Genomic DNA, 21,841 nt, shown 5'->3' on the forward strand with positions numbered 1-21,841 from the left:
GAAAGGAATGAAAGCGTAAGTCTCGCATCTGCCCGGCTGGGATCGGATACACGGAAGCCTGTTCTCGCTGATCCGAAAGCTTGTCGTTGTGGGTGAGGAGGCTGTGCCTTTTGGTCGTGTCTGTTTTGCCCTTCACGTTTCGCCGAAGAGCCAACTATGTGAACAGAGGGCTCTTCCAGAGAGTTACTCGGAAACTTTCTCTCTGTCAGCGCCCTGTCTTCTGTATGGCGCCTTTGGAAACGTATCGATACTGTTACTCAGTTCCGGGGTGCATGGAAGGCCCAGCTCAGACCAAAACCCATCGAAGGACAGGGGCAGAAGAGGGTGCCACCCAAGCCCGCCTCCCCACCACTGGGCCGTGAGTGCTGCCGGAGTGCAGGAAAGTCACCATGTTGTTGTCCTTACCGAATCTTTAGGACCTTTTTGTACCTGGAACCAGACTGTTTATTTTTAGTCCTAGGAGTATCTTTTCTTTTTTTTTTTTTTTTTAAAGATTTTATTTATTTACTCAACAGAGATAGAGACAGCCAGCGAGAGAGGGAACACAAGCAGGGGGAGTGGGAGAGGAAGAAGCAGGCTCACAGCAGAGGAGCCTGATGTGGGGCTCGATCCCGTAACGCCGGGATCACGCCCTGAGCCAAAGGCAGATGCCTAACCGCTGTGCCACCCAGGCGCCCCCTAGGAGTATCTCTTCTTATTTCAGTGTTTGTTCTGTATGTGAAAAGCCCTTCTGAGCTGCCGTGTTCTCTTGGGATCTAAGTGGTCATCGTACTTCAGCGTAAGGAATCCACTAGAAACCGCTTCCCGGGCCCATCCGTCTCCAGGGGCCTGCTCGTCTCTGGTGCCCGGATGCGAGCGCTTAACCACGAGCACACCTGCTGCCACTCCCTCGTGCCCCGGCTGTACGAACATGTCAGGGCCGTGCATTTTCCGTTTGCACGGTGCTGACGAATTGCACGTTTCATAATGCTTGCGGAGCTGCTCCTGCAGCCGCCGGAAATGCCCTCGCCTGCAGTGTTCTTGTTGACGCCTGTAGGCGCCAGGGACCTGTCAGCGAGCTCGTTTCTTAACCAGCTTGTTACACCGATTTATTTAAAGGCAGTCATGCCACGGAGAGACATTTTGACATATTTGTGCTTGAGACTGAGGGCCGTCTACCTCATCCTTCCTTTTCATGATCACTCAGGTAGTTTTCCAGAGACTAAAGTTCCGCGTGCTTTTGGGGAGTTGTTCCCCTCCCTTCTTGCCATCTGGCTGGATGTCATGCTGGGTCACTGCCAGCCTCTGTGGCTCTCGTGCTGTGTGCAGAGCTCCCTGAGTCGTTGGCATGGCCGCCACGGGGGTCAGAGTGCACGGTGTTTCCACACAGGGATGCCCACGCTTAGGATCAAAGTCTGCACAGAGCACAGACTGAGGTCTGCAGTGCCCCATGTTCTGTCCCCACGCCGGGCCCTGCCTCGCCCTCGGGGCACGTCCCTGGGGGTTGAGGGTGGGGTGGCCCACTCAGGCTGGACCCCAGCTGAGGGGCAAGCCCAGGGCCCCCCCTTAAGCCACAGGCATGTGTTGAGTACACACTGTGCCATCCTGAGAGGGGCCCCCAAAGGACACAGGGAGAGGCAAGAATCAACTTTGGCCTTAACAAAGGCAGGCTGTATCTGGGAAGAAGGAGGGAGAGGGATTCAGGAAGAGAAACAGGGTTGGACAGGTCTGTGCCGTTTGACCGAGGGTGGTGCACGCTGTGGGGACAGTGATGGGACAGAAGGCACAACAAGGAGAGCCCTTCCTGTTGTCCCCGAGGAGTCTGGTCCCAGAAGGCTCTCTTTACAGATCACCTGTGTGCCACGTTACCCTGACCTGCTGCTCCCAAGCAGAAACGACCAGGCATATGCAGAAGTGGGAGGGCTGACCCGCAGCAAGGAGAGAACGACCACCGGAACCCACTGTGGCGCCTCATGGTGTTAGAATTAGCCGACAAGGACATGGAAATGGTTGCTAGAAGTCTGCTCCGCATAAAAAGTTCCACTGAGACACAGAAGGCGTCAAGGGGCCCACTGAACGTTCTGCAGAGGGCAGCCCCAGCGTGACCTGGAAAACATGCTGGGCGGGATCGACAGCCCACTAAACATCGCAGAAGAAAGTTAGCAATCACAGCGGCCCAAACGCAGCACCGCGAAGACAGAGAATTTTTACAAAACCAAGGGGCATCATTGAGCTGTGGGACAGCTGCCAGTGATGTAACGTAAGTGCGTTCAGAGCCCCTGCAGGGCCCAGCAGGAAAAATATTTGAAGAAGTAGTGGCTAAGAAATGTCCAAATGTTCCAGTTTGATGGAAACAACAAACCCACAGACCCAGGAAGCACTGTGAACCCCACGTACAAGGAACATGAAGAAAACCACCCCAAGTCATAATCTAATTGCTTAAAAGCAGGATAAATTTAAGAACTCGGAAGCAGCCAATAAAGGAGAACAGAGGAGCAAGGAGAAGGAGAACGGTGGGTTACGGGCCAGGAACGATGCCAGGAGGGGACGGTGGGCTGGCGCCCTAACATCCCCAAAGAGAAGCCGCCGGCCTGGCCTACTAAAAGCGGGGGCAGAGTAAGGACTTTGTAAGGCGTGCGACACTGAAGGGACGCGCCACCCGTAATCGCCGTGCACTGTGGGGTCTGCAACGTGTGTGGTCACAGTAGCAAAATGGGTGGGGAAGAAATTGGAGAAATGCTCTTGTCAGCTTCTGAGGCTTCATGTGAAGTGCTGCCACCGGAGGAGAGCGTGAGGAGGAGTGCACGCGCCTTCGCGCCATCACGATTTTACTCATACGGGTACGTAGACGGCCAGCTAGCCAGCACAAGCCAGAACCTGACGTCGTAAGTATGTACAAGTAACACAGAGGAAAGAAGGTAAGAGACTAGATGGGACAAATAGAAACACAGCTGATGGGCATGCACGTCACCGTATCCGCATCACAGTGTAACTCGTCTAATGACCCAGGTACAAGCAGAGACGCTCAGACTGACCTAAAAAGCAAGGACAAACCGTGTGCGGCCTGCGAGACGTGTGTGATATCGAGACACAACTGGGGTAACAGCGGAAGACGTTCCATGTTCCAACTGAGCGAAGACGGCTGGGATGCCCGTGTTGATACCAAAGCAGGTTTGGGAGCAGAGAGCGTCGCGGGGGGACGTCATTGCACACAGTGCTCATGGACCCCGCGCACCAGGAGCAGGACTGTCCTAAGTACTGATCCACGTAATGGCAGCGTCTCTGAATACAGGAAAGGAAACCCAGCGGGGCTGCGGGGAGGAGTAGAGGACCCACCATCGTACTTGGAGACGTCAGGCTCCTTTCTCAGTAAACAGCACAGCAGGCAGGAGGGAAGGAGTGAGGAGGGAGCCCGTGGCCCCGAGACCAAAGCGGACTGTGCAGAGCGCCCCACATGGCAGCGGCCGAACACACACCGTCTCCGGGCGCCAGGAGCGTGGACCGCAGCGTGGCTGTGGAACAGACCTCCTCGAAGTTAGGTGAGTGAAATCCTACGGCGTGTCCTGCAGCCACAGTGCAGTCAAACAGTCAACAATGAGTAATAGGAAAACTTCCAAACACTCAGAGACTAAGCAGCACACTTTTAAATAAATCATTTTAAATGATTAAATTCTAAAATAAAATTTTAATGTGTAATGTAAGTATAAAACATATAGAATATTTAATGTTGAAAAATATAGGTGTTATATAAATAAATTATATAAGTAATATAAATATTTATGCAAGATAATATGTGTAGGTTTAAATATTTATAAAATACACAAATGGGACTTCAAACTAAAAACTTCTGCATAGCAAAAGAAACAGTTCACTAAATAAAAAGGCAACCTGTGAAATGGGAGAAAATACTTTCAAACCATCTGTCTGACGGGGTTAATATCCAAAATATATAAGGAACTCATACGACTTAATTGCAAAAACCCAAACAATCCAATTTGAAATGGGCAGAAGACCTGAATAGACATTTTTCCAAAGAAGACATCCAGATGGCCAACAGGCACATGAACAGATGCCCAGCATCACTCGTCACCAGGGCCGTGCACATCGAAACCCCAGTGAGACACCACCTCACACCCGTCAGGTTGGCCACCATCAGAAAGACAGGAGTTAGCGAGTTGGCAAGGAGGTGGAGAAAAGCGGACAAGACAAAGCACTGTTGGTGGGAGCTGACCTGGGGCAGCCACCGTGGAAGACAGCGTGGAGCTTCCTCAGAAAACTCAGACTGGAACCGCTGATGGCCCGGCACCCCCTGCTGGGCATCGAAGCAGAGGAAATGCAATCCTCCCTCGACGAGAGACTTGTCGCTGCCACGTTCACGGCAGCGTCACTCAGGGTGGGCGAGCATGGAAGCAACTTGAGCGTCCACCAACAGGTGATGGACAAAGAAAGTACACACACTGGAGTACTACTCAGCCCTAAAAACGAAGAGAGTCCTGCCATTTGTGACCAGATGGTTGAACCTGGAGGGCACCGTGCTAAGTGACGTAAGCCAGAGAGAGAAAGACAAATACCGCCTGACCTCATTCATTTGTGGAATCTAAAACAGTCCACCTGACAGAGCCAGAGAGTGAGACTGTGGTTTCTGGGGCCGCAGGTGGCGGAAATGGGGAGACACGGGCAGAAGAGTATAGACTTGCAGGTCTCTGTCGGTCCGGGGAGCTGACGTACAGCGTGCTGACTGTAGTAACAGTACTGAGTTGTGCGCTCGAAAGATGCTGAGGGTAGGTCTTTCGTGTTCTTATCACACCAAAGAACAAAGAACTTGATTGTGGTGATCATTTCACAGCATGGGTGTATATCACACTAGTACATTAAATATGCAAAAATCGTGTGTATTTGCTTGTCCGTTATAAATCAAAGCTAGAAAAAATATATATGTGCCTATAATGCAACATATAATTTATACTGATATACTTTATTACAATTTATTATATAAACATTTATATGAAAAAATTAAATCAGTGAAATAAAATTTGTTTAGTAAATATTTTTCAGAAGGGCCTGAAGGGAAATACAAAATACCTTGAACAGAAGGGAACTGAAAACAGCATATCAGGATTTGTGGGGCACAGCTGAGCAGCGTGAGAGGGAACTCACAGTTCTATGTGTATGTATTGGTAAAGAGAGAAGGTTTTAAATCATCGGGCTCAGCTTCAACCTCGAGCTGTTGGTAAAAGAAAAGCAGATTAAACCTGAAAGAAGTAAAAGAAAAGAAATAAAAATCACAGTGGCGACGATCAACGCAAAAGAAAGCAGAAAAGCAGTAGAGAAAATCTGTCCCACCAAAAGCTGGTTGTTAGAGCAGATCAGTAAAATGAGTAAGCCACCACCAGATGCAGGCTTCATTTCCTCTGGTTACACACCCATTCGTGCGAACGCTGGGTTGGAGGGCCATTCTGCTTTTACTATTTTGAGGTACCTCCATCCTGTTCCCTGAGTGGCTGCACAGGAAGAGAAACAGACACCACTTCCCAAATCAGGAATAAGAGGTGGCATCCCGGAAGGTTCTAGAGACATTAAAGGAACAGGAAGTGAATATTATGAACGACTCAATGCCGGGACATTCAAGTACATTTAAGACATTCCTTGAATGACAAGAGCTTCTCACTTAGGAAGTGAGTCTGTTAAAGAAATTGGATCTGTCGTTTCAAACTTTCCTGCAGAGGAGCTCCAGGTCAGGTGGCTTCACTGGTGGGTTCTGGCACTTCGCTGAGGAAATGGCTGGCAGAGAAGCACTGTCCCGTGTCGTCGTGTGAGACCAGCAGTGAGTACCCTGATGCCACATCCAGACAGCGTCCCTCATGAGGACCGACGCAGACATTCCAAACGAAACTTCAGTAAATCAAATTCAGCCACATCTAGGAAGGCTGATAACTCATGACCTAGCGGGATTTATTTCAGGAATGTAAGGCTGTTGAACGACTGGAAAAATCACTGTAATTTACCTTATTAACAACAGTTAAACCCATGTTCTCATTCTCAAAGATGACACAAAGAAAGCATGTGACACAACCTAAAACCTGTTTCGGACTTTTTTAAAATGCTCTCAGCAAACCAGTTGCGGAGGGGCACTTCCTCAGCCTGACGAGCAGCGTCTACAAAAACTGCTGCAGCCAGCATCACACGTGCAAGTCTGAACGCTAAGATCAGGAGCAGGACGAGGTGCCACCCTCGTCACCTCTCTCCAGCGGTACTGGAAGCCGCACACGGTACGAGAGAAGTAAAGGTGTCCAGGTTGGAAAGGAAAAAGCATAACTGTCTTTCTTTTCAATCAACATGATTCTCTTTGTAGAAACCTGATTGAATCTATTAAAAACAGAAAAAACAAAACCCACAAACCTAGTACCACTAATGAGCGAGCTTAGTAAAGTTGCAGGTTACAAGGTCAACACACAAAACTCTATTTTATTTATGTTTATTATTAATCAACCTTGAAAAGTTGAAATTAAAAAACATTTACAACGGTATCAAAAATATGAAATTCTTAGGGATGAATCCCAGCAAAAGAGACACAAGATTTGTATACTTACAGCCACAAACCACTGATGAGAGAAATTACAGAAAATCTGGATAAACAGAGAGATCCCATCATCACGGGTCCTGAGTCTGAAATCCATAAGGCAATGCAAAGGACCTAGAATAGCCAAAACAACTTTCTTTAAAAAAAAGGAAAGAAAGGAAGAACAAAGTTAAAGGACTAGTACCACCTGATTTCAAGTCTTACCTACGTCCGTGGCAGCACTGGAAGCAGCATCAAAATGGATGGATAAACCCATGGAACCCAATGAGCAGCAGGAGGTAGGCGCACAGACACGGTCAGCTGACTTTCAACAAAGGTGCAGACCGCCCAGCTCCACAGAGAACGGAGCATCCTTTCACCCCCGGTGCTGGAGGGTTGGACATCCACATGCAAAAAAGTGAACTGCAGTCTACACCTGGTACCACATTAAAAATTAACTCAAAATGGGAAAATATTTGCAAATCATTTATCCGATAAAACTCATAATGAGATCATAGAACTCTCAGAACTCAGTATGAGAACAAACACAACAGACCAAAACATGGGCCAAGGGTTTGAACAGACACTTCGCTACGGAAGGAGTTTGCTGTCGCAGAAGCACCAGAGGGCGCCTGGGTGCTGCAGTCGTCAGGCACCTGCCTTCGGCTCGGGGCGTGATCCCGGCGTTGTGGGATCCAGACCNGAGCCCCACATCAGGCTGCTCTGCTGGGAGCCTGCTTCTTCCTCTCCCACTCCCCCTGCTGGTGTTCCCTCTCTCGCTGGCTGTCTCNCAGACCCACATCAGGCTCCTCTGCTATGAGCCTGCTTCTTCCTCTCCCACTCCCCCTGCTGGTGTTCCCTCTCTCGCTGGCTGTCTCTGTCAAATAAATAAATAAATAAATAAATAAATAAATAAATAAGTAAGTAAGTAAGTAAGTAAGTAAGTAAGTAAGTAAAGTAAGTAAAGTAAGTAAGTAAGTAAGTAAGTAAGTAAGTAAGTAGCACCAGAAAAAATGCCGCACGTTGTTCTGCAAATGGCAGCGAAGCCAGTGAGATGCCAGCACACCGCGGTNGTAAGTAAAGTAAGTAAGTAAGTAAGTAAGTAAGTAAGTAAGTAGCACCAGAAAAAATGCCGCACGTTGTTCTGCAAATGGCAGCGAAGCCAGTGAGATGCCAGCACACCGCGGTTTGAGTGTCCGAAACGAGAAGACCGTCCTGTGTGGGCACAGCTTCAGAGGAGTGCGGGTATGTTCCATATGTCCATGAAGAATCGTACAGTGTTTATAGCAGCTTTATCTGTAGTAGCCGAACGCTGGGAACAGCCCAAGTGACCGTCCACTTGTGAATGAGCGCGTCAACAGTGATCTGTCCCCACTGTGAAACATTGCTCTGCAGGAAGAAAGACTACACCAGCCCCGAGATGGTTATGCTGAGTGAAAGAAACCAGGAAAAGGAGCGTGTATACTATACGACTCCATTTACATAAAATTCTAGAAAGTGCAGACTATAGTCACAGAAAGCAGGTTAGTTGCTGCCTGGGGAGGGGGATTCCCAAGGCGCACGAGGAAACTTGAGGGCAGAGCTCCCTCAGTTGACTGTAGACGTGGCTTCACGGTGTGCACATATACCCACAGTCACCAGAACCTGTGCTTGTAAATGTGCACAGTTGTCGACTAGCGCTTTGACCTCAGTAGAGCTGAAGAATTTCAAATTGTAGAACAGTGTGGGGACAACTGTACTGTCCTTCTAGATTTTCAACCCAAGAAAGACAACAAAATGTGAGGAGACTATTCCAGATGAAGACTCATGATGCACGACAGTGAGTACAGGTCTGGATCCCAGCAGACCAAGAGCTGCAAAGGGACAGTTGGGAGAAATATGAATATGGACTGAATATCGGATGATAGCGCGGTATCAAAGCTCCATTTCTTGAGAGCGATCATGGTTTTGTGGTTATGTAAGAGAGTGTCCCTTTTCTTAGGAAGGTTTCCAGGCGAAGCATCATGCCATCTGCAACTTTCCGGAAGTGCAGACAAGCACAGGGGAAGGGAGAGGGAGAGCGCACACGTTGCAGAATACTCATTTAAATTGTCCTCCAGGTTGTGGGCTGGGGTCACACGTCAAGAGTGCGATCGCAGCAGGATGAGAAAGTGTGTAGAGTGTGCCCAAACCTGCGGGAGGGTGCCTGTAGCTTTAGTCAGCCCCTCAGACCCCCCTTATCCTTTGTCTTTCCGCTAATTAACAGAGATGGTCACTTAAAGATTCCTGTAAGCTAGGTTGCCGTTAATTGGGGTTAATTCACAGGCACCGTTACTATGCAGTTCAAGTTACGGTTAATACAGGTTTATTTACAGTGTCGCCAGGGGGTCAAGGGCACAATGTCCGTGAATTTGGAACGTTCTGCACCATACTTCGGAAGTCAGTCCACATTTGGGGGTACGAGGGCTTCAGTATGTGTGATGCTGTTGTGAGGCCCGGAGAGAACGCTCTCTGAGCGGAAGCGGGTCAGAGAGCAGCGGGGTCTTCTTTCTGCCCCCCCGAGCCTGCGTGAGTTCCCCTGCCCTGCCCCAGCACTCATGCTGATTTCTCTGCACAGTAATCCTGTCTCCGCTCCTCGGCTCTGACGCCACCAGCCTCTCTTCCTGCACCTGCGCCCCCCCTTCCCACCGCCCCCTCCAGGCTCACACACAAAACTCAATTGACAGAATGAGCGGGTTTAGCTTTCTCATCCATCCTGTGATAACTCGCGTCACCGGGATCTGAGTGTGACCAGGACGGCCAGAGAGTTTGCAGTCCCGACCCTGCTGTCTTGACGGCCCGGTGCCCGTGAGGGGCTGGCCCGCTTGGGACCGGGGCAGATGTCACTCCTATTGCGAGCAGCTTGTCTGTCTCTGTCTCTGAATGCCTTGTTACTACAGGTTTTGTCTTAAGAAACTGCTTTTTAGAGCAGGTTATATTTATAGAAAACCAAATATAGTTAGTAAAGCTCCCGCAGAGCCCACACCCACTTTCCCCTGTTGTTAGTATCTTAAGGAATCCGTGTTGACACACTGTCATTATTGGCCAAAGTCCACACTCTGTTCAGCTTTCCGTGGTTCTCCTCTCTGTCGGGTCTTCATGTCTCCTCAGGCAACTCTGGGCTGAGCTGTCACTCACGTCCCTGATTTTGGGGGGCAGCAGTTCTGGGGACGGTTTCTGGGACCGTCCCTCTGTCAGGATATGTCTGATGTTGGGTGATGGGTTCAGGGAGGAAGACCTCAGAGCTGAAGGGCCTTCCTGTCACCTCACAGCAGGGATCCCTGCTCTCAAGGTTGACTCATCACCGAGTATGGGACCCCAACCACCTGCCTGGCTGGGGTGTGTTTGCCGGTATCTCCAGGTGTTACCCCATCCTCCGCTTCTATTCCGTTCCTCCGGAACGAAGGTCACTGTGGTTCACTGGGATTTGTGTTACATGACCTGCTTTGTGTCCTAGGTCAACCACGATTCCTTCATGCACTTTCATTAATTTTTTTTAAATCTGAGTATCATTCTTCTTCTCTCCCTTATTACTGGCTTAGGCTTATTTGATAAGGTTTGGTGTTGGAGTTTTTTCGTTTTTGCATTCCCGGGATTCTGTGTCCTCTGTCTCTCGGTTTCCCTGCTGCACCCGCCACCTGCCCTGCGACTCGCCCCCTGCAGGCAGGCGAGCCCGCAGCAGGTGCTTGGGCAGCGAAGGCCGGGTGCACAGGAAAGCCCCAGCCGCATGTCTGGCTTGCTGTCGGTGCTTGATGAATGTTACCTGTCCTTCCCGCCTGCTCATTTTGGTATCAATAATTGAATTGCTTCGGTGGTCCACTTAATTTCCAAGCTATAGGTCATAAAGTGTAGAAAATAAATCTCGGCATCAGGGAGCACATATTTGCACGTCTCACGGAGAAGCTGTAGTCAGCAAGGAGGTGCTGTCTAAGTGGATTTGAGGTGCTGTTTTTATTGTCCTGCAGAGTGGTCTCTTCCTTGCCATCATCCTGGTTAATGAGGCATCTGTGTTTCAGAGCCCCTCAGAGTGGGCTTTGATCTGGGGGAGATCCAGGGCCACCCTCGAGGAGCCAGAGAGCAGATCCCCCGCCCTCACATCACAGGAGCCAGGGCTGCCCCTTCCAGCACTGGCTGAGGTCCTGGAGGCCACCTGCCTGGGACAAGGCCCTGCGTGAGTCTGTCTGTCTGTCCTGGCAGGAGGGAGACCGTTGTTTTCAGGTGGCTCTGGATTTCCAGGAGTGAAATGAAAAGCAGAAGGAGGAAGCGGGGCTGTCACTGCCGCTCCCCATCAGGCCATCAGGCCCCTGCGGGCAGACAGGACTGGGTGTGGGTGGGGAGGTGACAGATCACCCTGTTGCAGCATGAATGGGTTCAGTGACTCAGGCTGCAGGGGACTTCCTGGTGAGAGGACATGAAGCGTCAGCCCGATGCCGAGGGCAATTGAGAGGCTGTTTTTCTGGGTAATGACTCAGGGACCCGTGATTCACTGTCAGGCTGGGCTGAATTGCTGGCTCTACAGAGCTGATCAGAGCGAGCATGAGGACAGGGGTGCTGGGCACCCCGAGAGCACAGCGAGCAGGACTCCAGTCTCATGTGTTTTAGGAAAAGGGCAGCCACAGTTTTGCTGTGTGGAGCCTGAAGTCAAGGCTAAGTTAGTGCAACTTGTAGGAAGCACCAGCATAGACACCAGTGCCGCCCAGGGCCTGAGTCGCAACCTGGCAGTGACCTGGGCTCCGGGGTCTGGGTGGAAGCCCGCAGGGCACGGCAGGGAGAGGCTGGGCCTCGACGTCCTGGCTCGGCTGCTCATCCCCTTCTCCCTTCGCAGGTGGCTGGATGGAATCGTCCACACCGGAAGCAGTTACCGGGTGTGATCAGCATCCATGATTAGGAGTCATAATGCTTCTCTGTGCACACATCGGCTTTTTTATTCATTCAGCAAACACTTAGTTGGTCTCTGATAGGAACTAGGCTGTGCTACATTCGGGGGCCATAAAGAGTACTCACTCATACAGGGTCCTTGGCCTCAGAGAGCTGAGAGCGTAGCAAAGCAGGGGTGAGTGTAAAGAGCTAACCCAGAGGCAGTGGTTTGGGAACTCTTGTTGCTGCTTTTGTTAAGAATAACGTAGGCTTCCAAGTAAGGCAGACCACACGCACGGAACGCTGTGTGCTGGTTATAAACGCTATTTCTGTGTACAAGATCTGACCGTATATTAGGCCACAAAAGAAACTTGAAAAATTTCCAAAAAGTAGAAATACTACAGACGTTGTGCATAGTAGGACCAGAGGTGAATAACGGTATCAGAAAACGAAGGGGGCCTTCCAACTAGAAGAAAAAAAATGTTTTAAACAGTTGCCTTCAATCTTGGGTCAAAGGAAAAATACAAAACAAAGTTGTAGTTTCTGAAAGTACAGATAATGAAAATAACGCACCGCAGACCCACGGAATATAGCTAAAGCCACACTCAGAGAAACCTTGGCAACCTTCACTCCCTGCGTCCCCTGACAGAGAAGCAGTGGGTAAGCCACCAGCTAGGACGGCACTGGAACCCAGGAGCTCCAGGCATGCAGAGAAAGGCTGCTCGATAAAGATCCAAGAAGGACTTTCTCCAAGTTCGCAAGCAAAAATACAAAAATTCAACAGTAAATAAAAAGCTGTTTCGTTGGGGGAAATCAGCTCCCCTGATGGAGGGCCAAAGCTCAGTCAGGAATGGGACCAGGAGCTAATGGGAGGAGGAGCTACAGGGAGGAGGAGCTACAGGGAGGAGGAGCTACAGGGACCAGGAGCTACAGGGAGGAGGAGCTACGGGGAGGAGGAGCTACGGGGAGGAGGACGCGTTGATTCCTGAGATTATTTTGCACTTCTCTGAAAACGCAGTGAGAACTTGAATATAGCGAACTTGTATTTCCAGAAAATACAACGTATCAAATGGACTCCAGAAGTAGAAGGCTCAGACACACCTGTTTCCCTAGAAGGAACAGGGAAGGGCATTTGGCAGAACCCACTGCACCCGGCGCTCCCGGGGGCAGAGAGCTCCAGCAGCGTCTAACCCTCCAGAGCAGTGAAATGAAGGCAGACGTCGCTGTTCTGTTTATGGGACAACCGTAACATTGATGGGAGAACCTTAAAAGCACAACTGTGTGAATGTCCTTAATGCCACCAAGCCATATGCTTTACATATCGATAAAATGGTAAATTTTATGTTTTATATACATCACCACACACAAAATGGGAAAAGGTCACACGAAAAGGCAAACCGTATTATATCCATACTTGTGTTTGGAAATAACCCAGCAGAGCATGGAAGGGACAGCACCGCGCTGCCGAACGGGCTTCTCCTGGGGTGGGGGTTGGTTCCACATCAGCCCCCGAGAAGCCGAGCCGTCACGGTGATGACATTGCTCAGTAGAAGAAGGCCGACGTCGATCTTCTCGTGAGGGGAGAAAACTGCACAATACGAGTGTGTCATTAGCTGCTCCTCTAACATTTAAGCCCAGAAGACAGCGTCGGACTGTGTGGGGAGACACTGAGAGCAACAGGCGAGAATGGGAAGCCACAGTCACTCTCCGCTAACAGACAGAGCCCAAAAGTAAAGGCACAGAAACTAGAAGAGTAGGAGCAAACCACTGCGGTTGGCACTCGATACCCCTGGAAGTGCCAGGGCAGTCAGTGCCAGGCTGCTAATGAGAGACGTTACGAGGAAGGGGGACTCACGATAAACAAACAGAAATCATAGGAACAACCAGTGAAGATACGTGCACCCCATTGACAAGAGAGCCCTAAATCTGGGCATAGACCTGACCTGAGACGTGAAAACCCTCTGAGAAGAAAACTGTAAAGCCGTCCGAAGAACACAGAAATCCACCAGAACAAATAAAAACGTATGCTGTTTATTTACAGAAGGACTTGTCATCAGCAGTATGTCAGTGTTCCCTAAATTAATTTAAACTTTAATACTTTAATACAATCCCAATAAAACTACCAGCAGGCTCTTTTTTCCCTCCCTCTTTTCTAGAACTGGACTGACATGCTGTATGCTTCCTATGGAGAAATAAATAGAAATCGCCAGGGAGACTTGGAACGAAAATGGCAAGGAACTAACCTACCAGATAGCAGAACTTACAACAAAGCCTCAGGAATAAAAAGCATTGTGGGGCTGGATCACGGACAGACAGGCTGACAAACGGGCGCAGCAGAGACAGACCTCGTAGTACACAGGGTGTCGGGCAGGGTCGAGTCAGCAGCTCAGATCCGCTCAGTAAGCATGATGGGCTCCTGAATTTCTGGTGTTAGGGTAGCTAGCTGTCCAAGTGCGCATCCCAAACACCGGAATTGACTTTTTTTAAATTTTTTTATTTTTATTTTTTTTATTTTTTTATTTTTTTTAAAGATTTTATTATTTATTCGACAGAGATAGAGACAGCCAGCGAGAGAGGGAACACAAGCAGGGGGAGTGGGAGAGGAAGAAGCAGGCTCATAGCAGAGGAGCCTGACGTGGGGCTCGATCCCATAACGCCGGGATCACGCCCTGAGCTGAAGGCAGACGCTTAACCGCTGTGCCACCCAGGCGCCCCTTTTTTTTTATTTTTTTAAAGATTATATTTATTTGACAGAGCGAGAAAGAGAGAGCACAAGCAGGGGGAGCAGCAGAGGGAGAGGGAGAGGCGGGCTCTCCGCTGAGCAAGGAGCCCAATGCAGGGTTCAATCCCAGGACCCTGGGATCATGACCTGAGCCGAAGGCAGACGCTTCACCAACTGAGCCACCCAGGTGTCCCCAGAATTGACTTAAAAAATTATTTAAATATAAAGAATGAAACCATAAAAGCACTAAAAGAAAACCCAGGTAAATTCTATTTTAACCTTAGAGTGATGAAAGCCTTTTTAACCATGACTTAAAGTCTAGATACCTTTGAAAATTAATAGATTTGGTTGCAGAGCAATAAAACATTGGCATGGGGGGAAAATACATGAACAAAGTCTGAAAGAATGGGGGGGTGGTATTTAAAATTCCTCTCCCAGGTGGAAGACCAGCTTTCATGATATGTAAAGAGCTCCAAGAACTCAAAAACAACACTGACAAACCAGCAGGGAAATGGTCAGAAGATGAAAATGAACTAGCAGTTCCCAGAAAGAGAAATACAAATGGCCCTTATTTACACGTAGGGAAGTTGCTCAGTCCTTTCCATGCTAAGGGATGTGCGCAGTAGGACGGCACCGAATATGGGTTTTCACCTCTCAGATGGGAGAGCGCTCAGCTGTCTTACTGCAGGCTGTGTGGCTAGGGCACAAAGTGTCTAGACTGCAAATGCATTTGTCCTGTGATGGGGCCGTGTCGCTTGCAGGAATTTACGGCTTTCCCTGCGTGGGTCTGAACAAGCCACGCTCTCCTCCTGATGGGCTGCTGCGCGTTCACTGTGAAGAGAGGAAGCTCTCCGCGTGGCAAGGTTGCCTCACATAGAGCGAGTGGTCCTCTCATTTAAGAAAAGGATGGCTCCGTCTCTGTGTTCGTATTTCTTAGGTTTGCATAAAGAAACATCAGGAGAATCAGTAAGAAACTAACAAATCACTTACAGTACCGGTGGAGGGAGGCTTTAACTTGCATTTTATTTAACATTTATTTTCGTTTTATATCCAGATGTCACTTTTCCACATTCAGGTGTAATCATGCCACCTCAGCAGCCGCTGCAGGGGCAGAGGAGGGAAGCTGCCTTCCCCATCAATGCCTTTCTGTAGCATTTTGATTCTTGAACTTTTAAATATACTTACTAGTTTTGGAACACGTACGGAAAAGTAGATTGAACGCATAAAAGCATCCGTACGTGCCAGTGATTTTCCCATTGATCCCGGTTATTTACAACATCCGTGGTGTGTTTTCATTCCAAAGCTTTTGACACAAGAGCGTCTGATTCGAGAATGTTTTTTTAATGTTCATTTATTGTTTTAAGTCATCTCTACACCCAACGTGGGGCTTGAACTCACCACCCCGAGATTAAGGGTTGCGAGCTTCTCCAACTGCACTTTCCAGGCGCTGTGAATATTTTAAGTATCTTCTGCACTTGGCGGGTGGGAAGTCCATTGCGCCAGGACCTGAGGCGTGCGGAGGAAAGTGGATGTGCCCAGTGAACTTGCTGTGGAATTTGTGAGGGGCCGTGAGCTCTTGTGACCAGTAAGCAGAAATCCTGCCCTGGTCTCGTTTTCTCAGGCGCTGCTGGTTTTGACCTCACACTGTTGCTAAAACTGGGTGCGTGCACATCTCGACACTGTCCTGCCATCTCCACGGGCACCCATCACTCTGCGAACGGCCACCCCACAGCCCACTCAGGGTCTCCTTTTCTCTCATTGAGATCTGAACTCTGGGTCCCACACAGACGGGAAACATGACTCTCCCACTGTGTGAGTTTCTACAAGTTCACAGCAGGTCAGAGCGGCCGTGCCCACTGGTACTCAGGACTGTCCCACCGACGTCCCAGCCCCCCCGTAACAGACTGCTGTCCACGTGGAGGAGAAGGAAGTGTGCTCTGCCAGGTTTTGCCATGGGCCTGGCCTCGTGAACTGAGCCTCGCAGAAACCATCCCTCCTGCTCTCTGCTCTGTCCTGGCATCTGTCTGCACACTGTGTCTTCGGTCGGTGCCACAGTGAAATGTGTGCTCCCTTCCCCCTCTGCGCTTCTCTTCCTCACCTCCCTGTCCCTCATTTTAAAAGCACAATTCCCTGAAGTTCCGAGAGACAAGAACCAGAGCCGTAGCAGGAATTAGAAGCACGTCAGAGCTGGTTTTGCATGTGGTGGGACAGGGGCCTATTTAGGAAAGACCATATTGTATTCATGCCCTTGCCTTTCCTCCGGCCTTAATCTGTCATACCTGCAGCTAGATGTGGGGGAAGCAGCTGTCGCTGAGGCTTCTTGGCTGCCAGAGCCCCTGAGGCCCCGCGGAAGGCTCTCCCCGGAGCCCGTGGGAAGTGCGTGTCTGTGCACTGCATTTCTGTGCCTCTGCAGTTCCCTTCCTTCTGATGCGGCACTTGGCCAGGGTACTTGTGTCCCGGGTCCCCTGCCTGCGGTGTGGACGGAGGGCAGGGATGGGACAGCCGAGCTGGTGAAAATCTGAGCAAGCTCTAAGCCAGTTGGTAGGTGACTCCGGGTGAGGCCTGGAAGGGCAGGCAGGCCCACAGAGACGGCGCTCATGCGGCCCCTCCTGGCACGACCTCCTCATCAGAGCCGGCTCCGCACCGAAGGCGCTCTGACGCACACGCCTCGGTTCGGAGTGAGCCGGGCGTGAACGAGCGGCTCCGTGTTACTCTTTGATGAGGCGTGCTGCAGGAGCCTCCCTGGAACGTGTGGGCCTGGATCTGACTTGTCGAACCTCTGGTTTAAATAAAGAAAGGGGCCTTTGTTCTCGGAATCGGGCACCAGGCCGCTGTTCCCAGGGGCGTTGGCACTGCTCTCTCCCGGTCCCCTCTGGACGGCGTCTCTACCGAGAGGACATCGTGTTGATGCCTTCTTAGATCTTCTGTCACCGCCTTCGTTCAGAGCAGGGCGTCCCCGCGGGATTACTTGGAAACTTGCGTTTGATTGGCTTCCTGGCTCTGTGGGAATCAGCCTGCTGACCTGAGTCCCGGGCACCCATGCTTCCTGACCAGCCTCCCACACCCCACCCCGCTTAGCTCCCACTTACACGGCCGGGTCGGTGGCACCCTGTTGGTTTACTGGTGCGAGGCAGAAACACCTGATTATCAGCCCCCAAGAAGCAGAGGTGTGGAGGAGGCCGGGGGGGGGCGGTGCTCTGTCTGCAGAGCTGGGAGGGCCTGCACGTGGGAGACAGCCCCACGCCCATGGAGGGGGAGCACGTGGCCCTTCTCCCTTTGTTGTCAGAAGCTTACTTCTTCTTTAATGGCCTTTGTCCTCTGGAGGGAGCAGATGAAATTCATCATCTCTTTGGACGTGTTACCCCAAATACCACTAATCAGTTTTTCTGGATGTTGGTCCAGGAGCCCATGTAACACTGTACCCACGTTCCAAGGTCCCTCCCTCCAGAATAAGAGCCTCTGGGATGCGTGTGTCACTCTCAGATGCTCTTGGGTGTGCTACGTGCTTACCTTCGACCCCACAAGTTGAGCAGAGTCTAAACTGGGGTCCCAACAGCTAGCGAGAGGGGCAGGCTGGTACGAGACCCAGCTGCTTGTTTCCAGTTCTGCCTTTTCCTCTCCTCCGCGCAAACAGAAACCTTTCTCTCGGCGCTGTGCCCCTGAACCCTGAGTGTCCAGGGCATCATCCTCTGAGCCCCTCGAAGCACCAGCACTTGCAAAATGCCTCCAAACCTGCCAGCCTGCTGTGACATCAGGGCTTCTGGTAACATGACCACTGCCTCTGAGCCAGGCTCCCTTCTCTGGGATTCCCACTCCTCAGTCCCGAACACCTGTTTCCTGTGTCCTCCAGGGCCCCGTCCTCCAGGGCCCAGAGCACCCTCTTCCCCCTCTGTGTTTCTGGGTTCCCACCCAACGCAAGCGTGGCTTCCAATCTAGAAGGTCAGCTTGGATCACGCTCCGCTGTTTGGGGTGCGTACGTGCACCCTTCCTCCTGACGGCTCTGCTCGAGTCTCAGAGGAACCTCAAACGCATCGACCCCCAAATAGAACTCCTCCTCGGAGGGCCTGTGACTGGCTCCCCACCTCTTCAGTGATCTTGCCAAGCAGTTGGGCCTCCCACCTCCTCCTGCCCAGATCCTGCCAGTACAGTCTTCCTCGCCTCTCGGGGTCGTCCCCATCCCCTCTGCCCTCGCTGCACCTGTCACCCCCCTCCAGTCCGGCTCACCCTCCACTACAGTCCCGCAGACCCACTGCCTTGACCTCCCAGGTTCCAGAGCCTGCAGGCCTCCTCGGGGCCTCCACGCAGCGTCTGAAGCCCTGTGCCACCTGCATCCCGCATCCCACAGCATACGCTCACCTTCACCTCCATCCCAAGTCTGCAGAAGATCCCAGCTGTCCCTCAGTGTGGGCGGCCCCCTCCTTTCCCTGAGCCCCCACATCCCCAGGGTCTTCTTGCTGTGCCATCATGCGCACACAGTTGTCTCTTCCAGAGACTGTGGGCACGGCATGGGTCATGTCTCTGTGCCCAGGGCCAAGCCGTGTGCTGAGCTCACGAACCCACAGCCGTGCAGGTGCGTGCTGGTGCAGCGCGGCCTGGAGAGTTGGGAAGAGCTGCACACCTGACCGTTCACTTACACGCCCCACCTCAGGGCTCCTCCTTTGGGGTAAGGAGTTGGGCCTCTACTCCAGGAAGCACCTGTTGAAACATGTGGCACAAACGGTCCACAACGACTGTACTCACACAGGTTATCCTTTTCCAGGGTTTTGTAAGTCTAAGCAAAACCCTAAGGAAAGCTTCGGCAGGGACTGGGGTCTGCAGAAACCAGGGAAGGTTGCGTGTTGGGTGCCTCCCCCTTGGAGGGCAGGAGGAAGGGAATGTGGGAAGGGAGGGTGTGGGCACGGGCCGCAGAGGTGGAGGGGGTCTTCGGGGGGGCCGGTCCCGTGGCCCGGACCCCCTCCCAGCAGGCGCCAGGAGGTGTTCTGGGAACGTCTTCGAGCTGCCGCACTGCTGAGCGTGCGTGAGGTGCCAGCCCCTCTCCCGCAGCCGAGGGCGGTGTGTCTGCAAGCAGCCATTGTAGCTGTTCTTCCAAACGAGCCCTGGACTTGAGGAAATCACAAAGGCGTGAAGCAGTCACTGCACGTCCATTATTCGCACATCCCAGGAAGCGAGGAGCCCTTCCGGGTACCTGCACTCATGGTTTCTCCCTGTCTCTTTCTCTCCCCAGTCGTGCCAAGCTGACCTGGTGAAGGACAACGGTCACAAATACTTCCTGTCGGTCTTGGCAGACCCTTACATGCCAGTAAGATGACCCTCACTTCTCCTTGGACCGTCTCGAGATCTGTGTCATTTGTCTTCTGCTCATGTCTCATGCTCTGGGGTTCCTGTGGTGAGGGGCTCCCTGCGGGTGGGGGGCCACATCAGGGTGTGGGCAGGCGGTGTGCCTTCGCTTAGGAGCACCTGATTGCAGAGCCGCTTCCTTTCTGCGTCTGAGCAGGTGGGTTCCGTCGTTTACATTCGTCTGTCTTCCTGGAGTGTCTTTGCAGGAGAGTGGAATCCACTCTCTCTCACATCCTGGCAACGGAATTAGATTAATGAGTGCTTGCACGTCTATGATATGACAGCTCACATGCCTAGTGAAGGTTCTGGAACAGGACAAGTTGCCAATGTGCCTTATGAATCAGGAAGGAAGGGAACGAGGGCAAGAAAGAGAGTGAATGTTTAAGTTTCAAATTATTTTGTTTTATTAAAGTGCTTCAACAATACTAATCTAGGAACAGCACTTCCAGCGGCTCCTACAAATGTGTTGTAATTACTCCCTAGATCCCCTCCCTGCAGTTCTTAGCATGGCAGAGAGAACAAAACAGACGTCCTGAGTCGTTCCTGGATATAACTGAGTTTTGCCAGCATATTTAAACTGTAAGAGCTCATTTTCACAGTCTTGGTGTTAATGCTGATTACCACAGAAAAACCAGAAGACATTAAAAACAGGATAGTTACATAAAAGGCGAATAGTGCCCGCGTGTTTGACTTAAGTGTTATAATGGAGCATTGTCCTAGGCAGCGAAAGTTGGCACTTCACAAGACTGGACATAGTTGCTTCCCTGCTTTTCGGGTGAGCAAGAGTACGGTCAAGCGAATGGAAAAGAACCCTGCGCTGGTGATCGTGGCTGAGCAGTGAGCCAAGCCGGCACGGGTGGGCCTCACTTCGGTTGCAGACACATTGACGTTTTGAGCCCATAGTGAAATTCGAAAGAGAAGTTTGCCAGATGCCAAAAACTGAAGCAAGGAGTCCAAGGAAAGCCATGGTGGGAAGGGAGCGCTGACCCTAAGTTCCCCTGCCCAACAGACCCGAGTCTGCACCCAGGATGGGGCCTGAGTGGCAGCAGCTCAGGAACGGACCCCTACTGAAAGTCGGGAGGCTACGAGGCCCGCCCCACCCCAGCCGCGGGAAGGGCTCAGAAACGCCACTCCCAGGTGTCCACGTCCGGGCCAAGACAGCAGCCCGGTCTTCAGGGGCCAGGAAGCAAAGGCAGAACTTTCCACCGGCACTTGCACAGCCCAGAGCCTGAGAGCCTCAGCCCAGGTGAGCGAGCCAGCAGGGAGGAGAGCGGCAGAGTCGGCAAACTGGAGGTCAGCCCCGAGAACTGGAAGAAACAGAGCTCTCTGAAAAAGACTGTACAACCGTATGCATAAGTGTGTGTGAGACGAGTGAGGGAAACAATTTAGTTATGTCCAGAAATACACCATTGTGTTGTTTCCTCAGAAGTACTTTTGTCCCTGTTAGAAGAAAATGATCTGTTCTTTCCTTTTTACTCATCCTCAAAAATGACCAACTAGTGGGGCGCCTGGGGGGCTCAGTCAGTGGAGTGTCTGCCTTCAGCTCGGGTCGTGATCCCAGGTCCTGGGATCGAGCCCCATGTGGGGCTCCCTGCTCAGCGGGGAGTCTGCTTCTCCTGACCCTCTGCCTCTCCCCCTGCTTTTGCTCTCCCTCTCTTGCTGTCTCTCTCTCTGTCAAATAAATAAATAAAATCTTAAAAAAAAATGACCAACTAGATTCTCTTGGTAAGTAGGCAGATTTGAGGGGAGAACCTGTGACAGAAGACACAGTCACTGCCGTTCAAAGCTCCGTGGATGGAGTAACCCACAAACCAGCACCGTGAGAGAGAATTTGTGGAGAAGTCACGTGGAATGGAGCCAACAGAAGGCATGAAGGAGGCCCAGAGGCCTGCGAGGAGGGGTCTCAGTGCTCCCAGCCCGAGGCCAGGGTGCACCGTCAGGACACTGGGGAGAAGCAGGACGCAAGCACGCCCACAGCTGAGAATTTTCCCCATATGAAGAAAGGAATGAGTTTTCAGTTTTAAAAAGCACAGTGAATCTTGTAAAGGCTAAATAAAAACAGATCCAGAGACTCATCCTGGTGGAAGTAGAACGTCTCAGAGCAAAGGGAAAATCTGAAAAGTAACCGGAACAGAAGAGGGCCTTTGCACAGAAACGGACGGCTTCAGCGGATGATGGACGCTGGGGCTAGAGGAAACAGACTTTCCCCCCGGGACCCTCCGCCACCTCACGTGCCGTTCAGGACACGTAGTCAGAGACTCCAAGCCCACCACATTCGGATCCCCAGGGCTGACATGAAGACCACGCTTCACGCGGGAATCGAACCCACGGGGACGCTGGCAGCAGCACGAGACTAAGGAGTCAGCAAA

The 21,841-nt window shown here is 51.3% G+C and overlaps 1 protein-coding gene across 4 annotated transcripts in view; it reads left to right on the top strand.

Annotated features, from left to right (window-relative positions):
* The window catches only part of RPTOR (regulatory associated protein of MTOR complex 1), a 335,634-nt gene that overhangs the window by 257,137 nt on the left and 56,656 nt on the right, over positions 1-21,841 (top strand). For all 4 annotated transcript variants that reach the window (XM_002921791.4, XM_019802367.2, XM_034640603.1 and 1 more), the window contains one exon: positions 19,360-19,434. In XM_002921791.4, coding sequence (XP_002921837.1) covers positions 19,360-19,434 — 75 coding nt within the window. The remainder of the gene's footprint in view (positions 1-19,359; positions 19,435-21,841) is intronic.

The sequence above is a fragment of the Ailuropoda melanoleuca genome, chromosome 13 (assembly GCF_002007445.2).
Source record: "Ailuropoda melanoleuca isolate Jingjing chromosome 13, ASM200744v2, whole genome shotgun sequence".
Taxonomy (NCBI): Eukaryota; Metazoa; Chordata; class Mammalia; order Carnivora; family Ursidae; genus Ailuropoda; species Ailuropoda melanoleuca.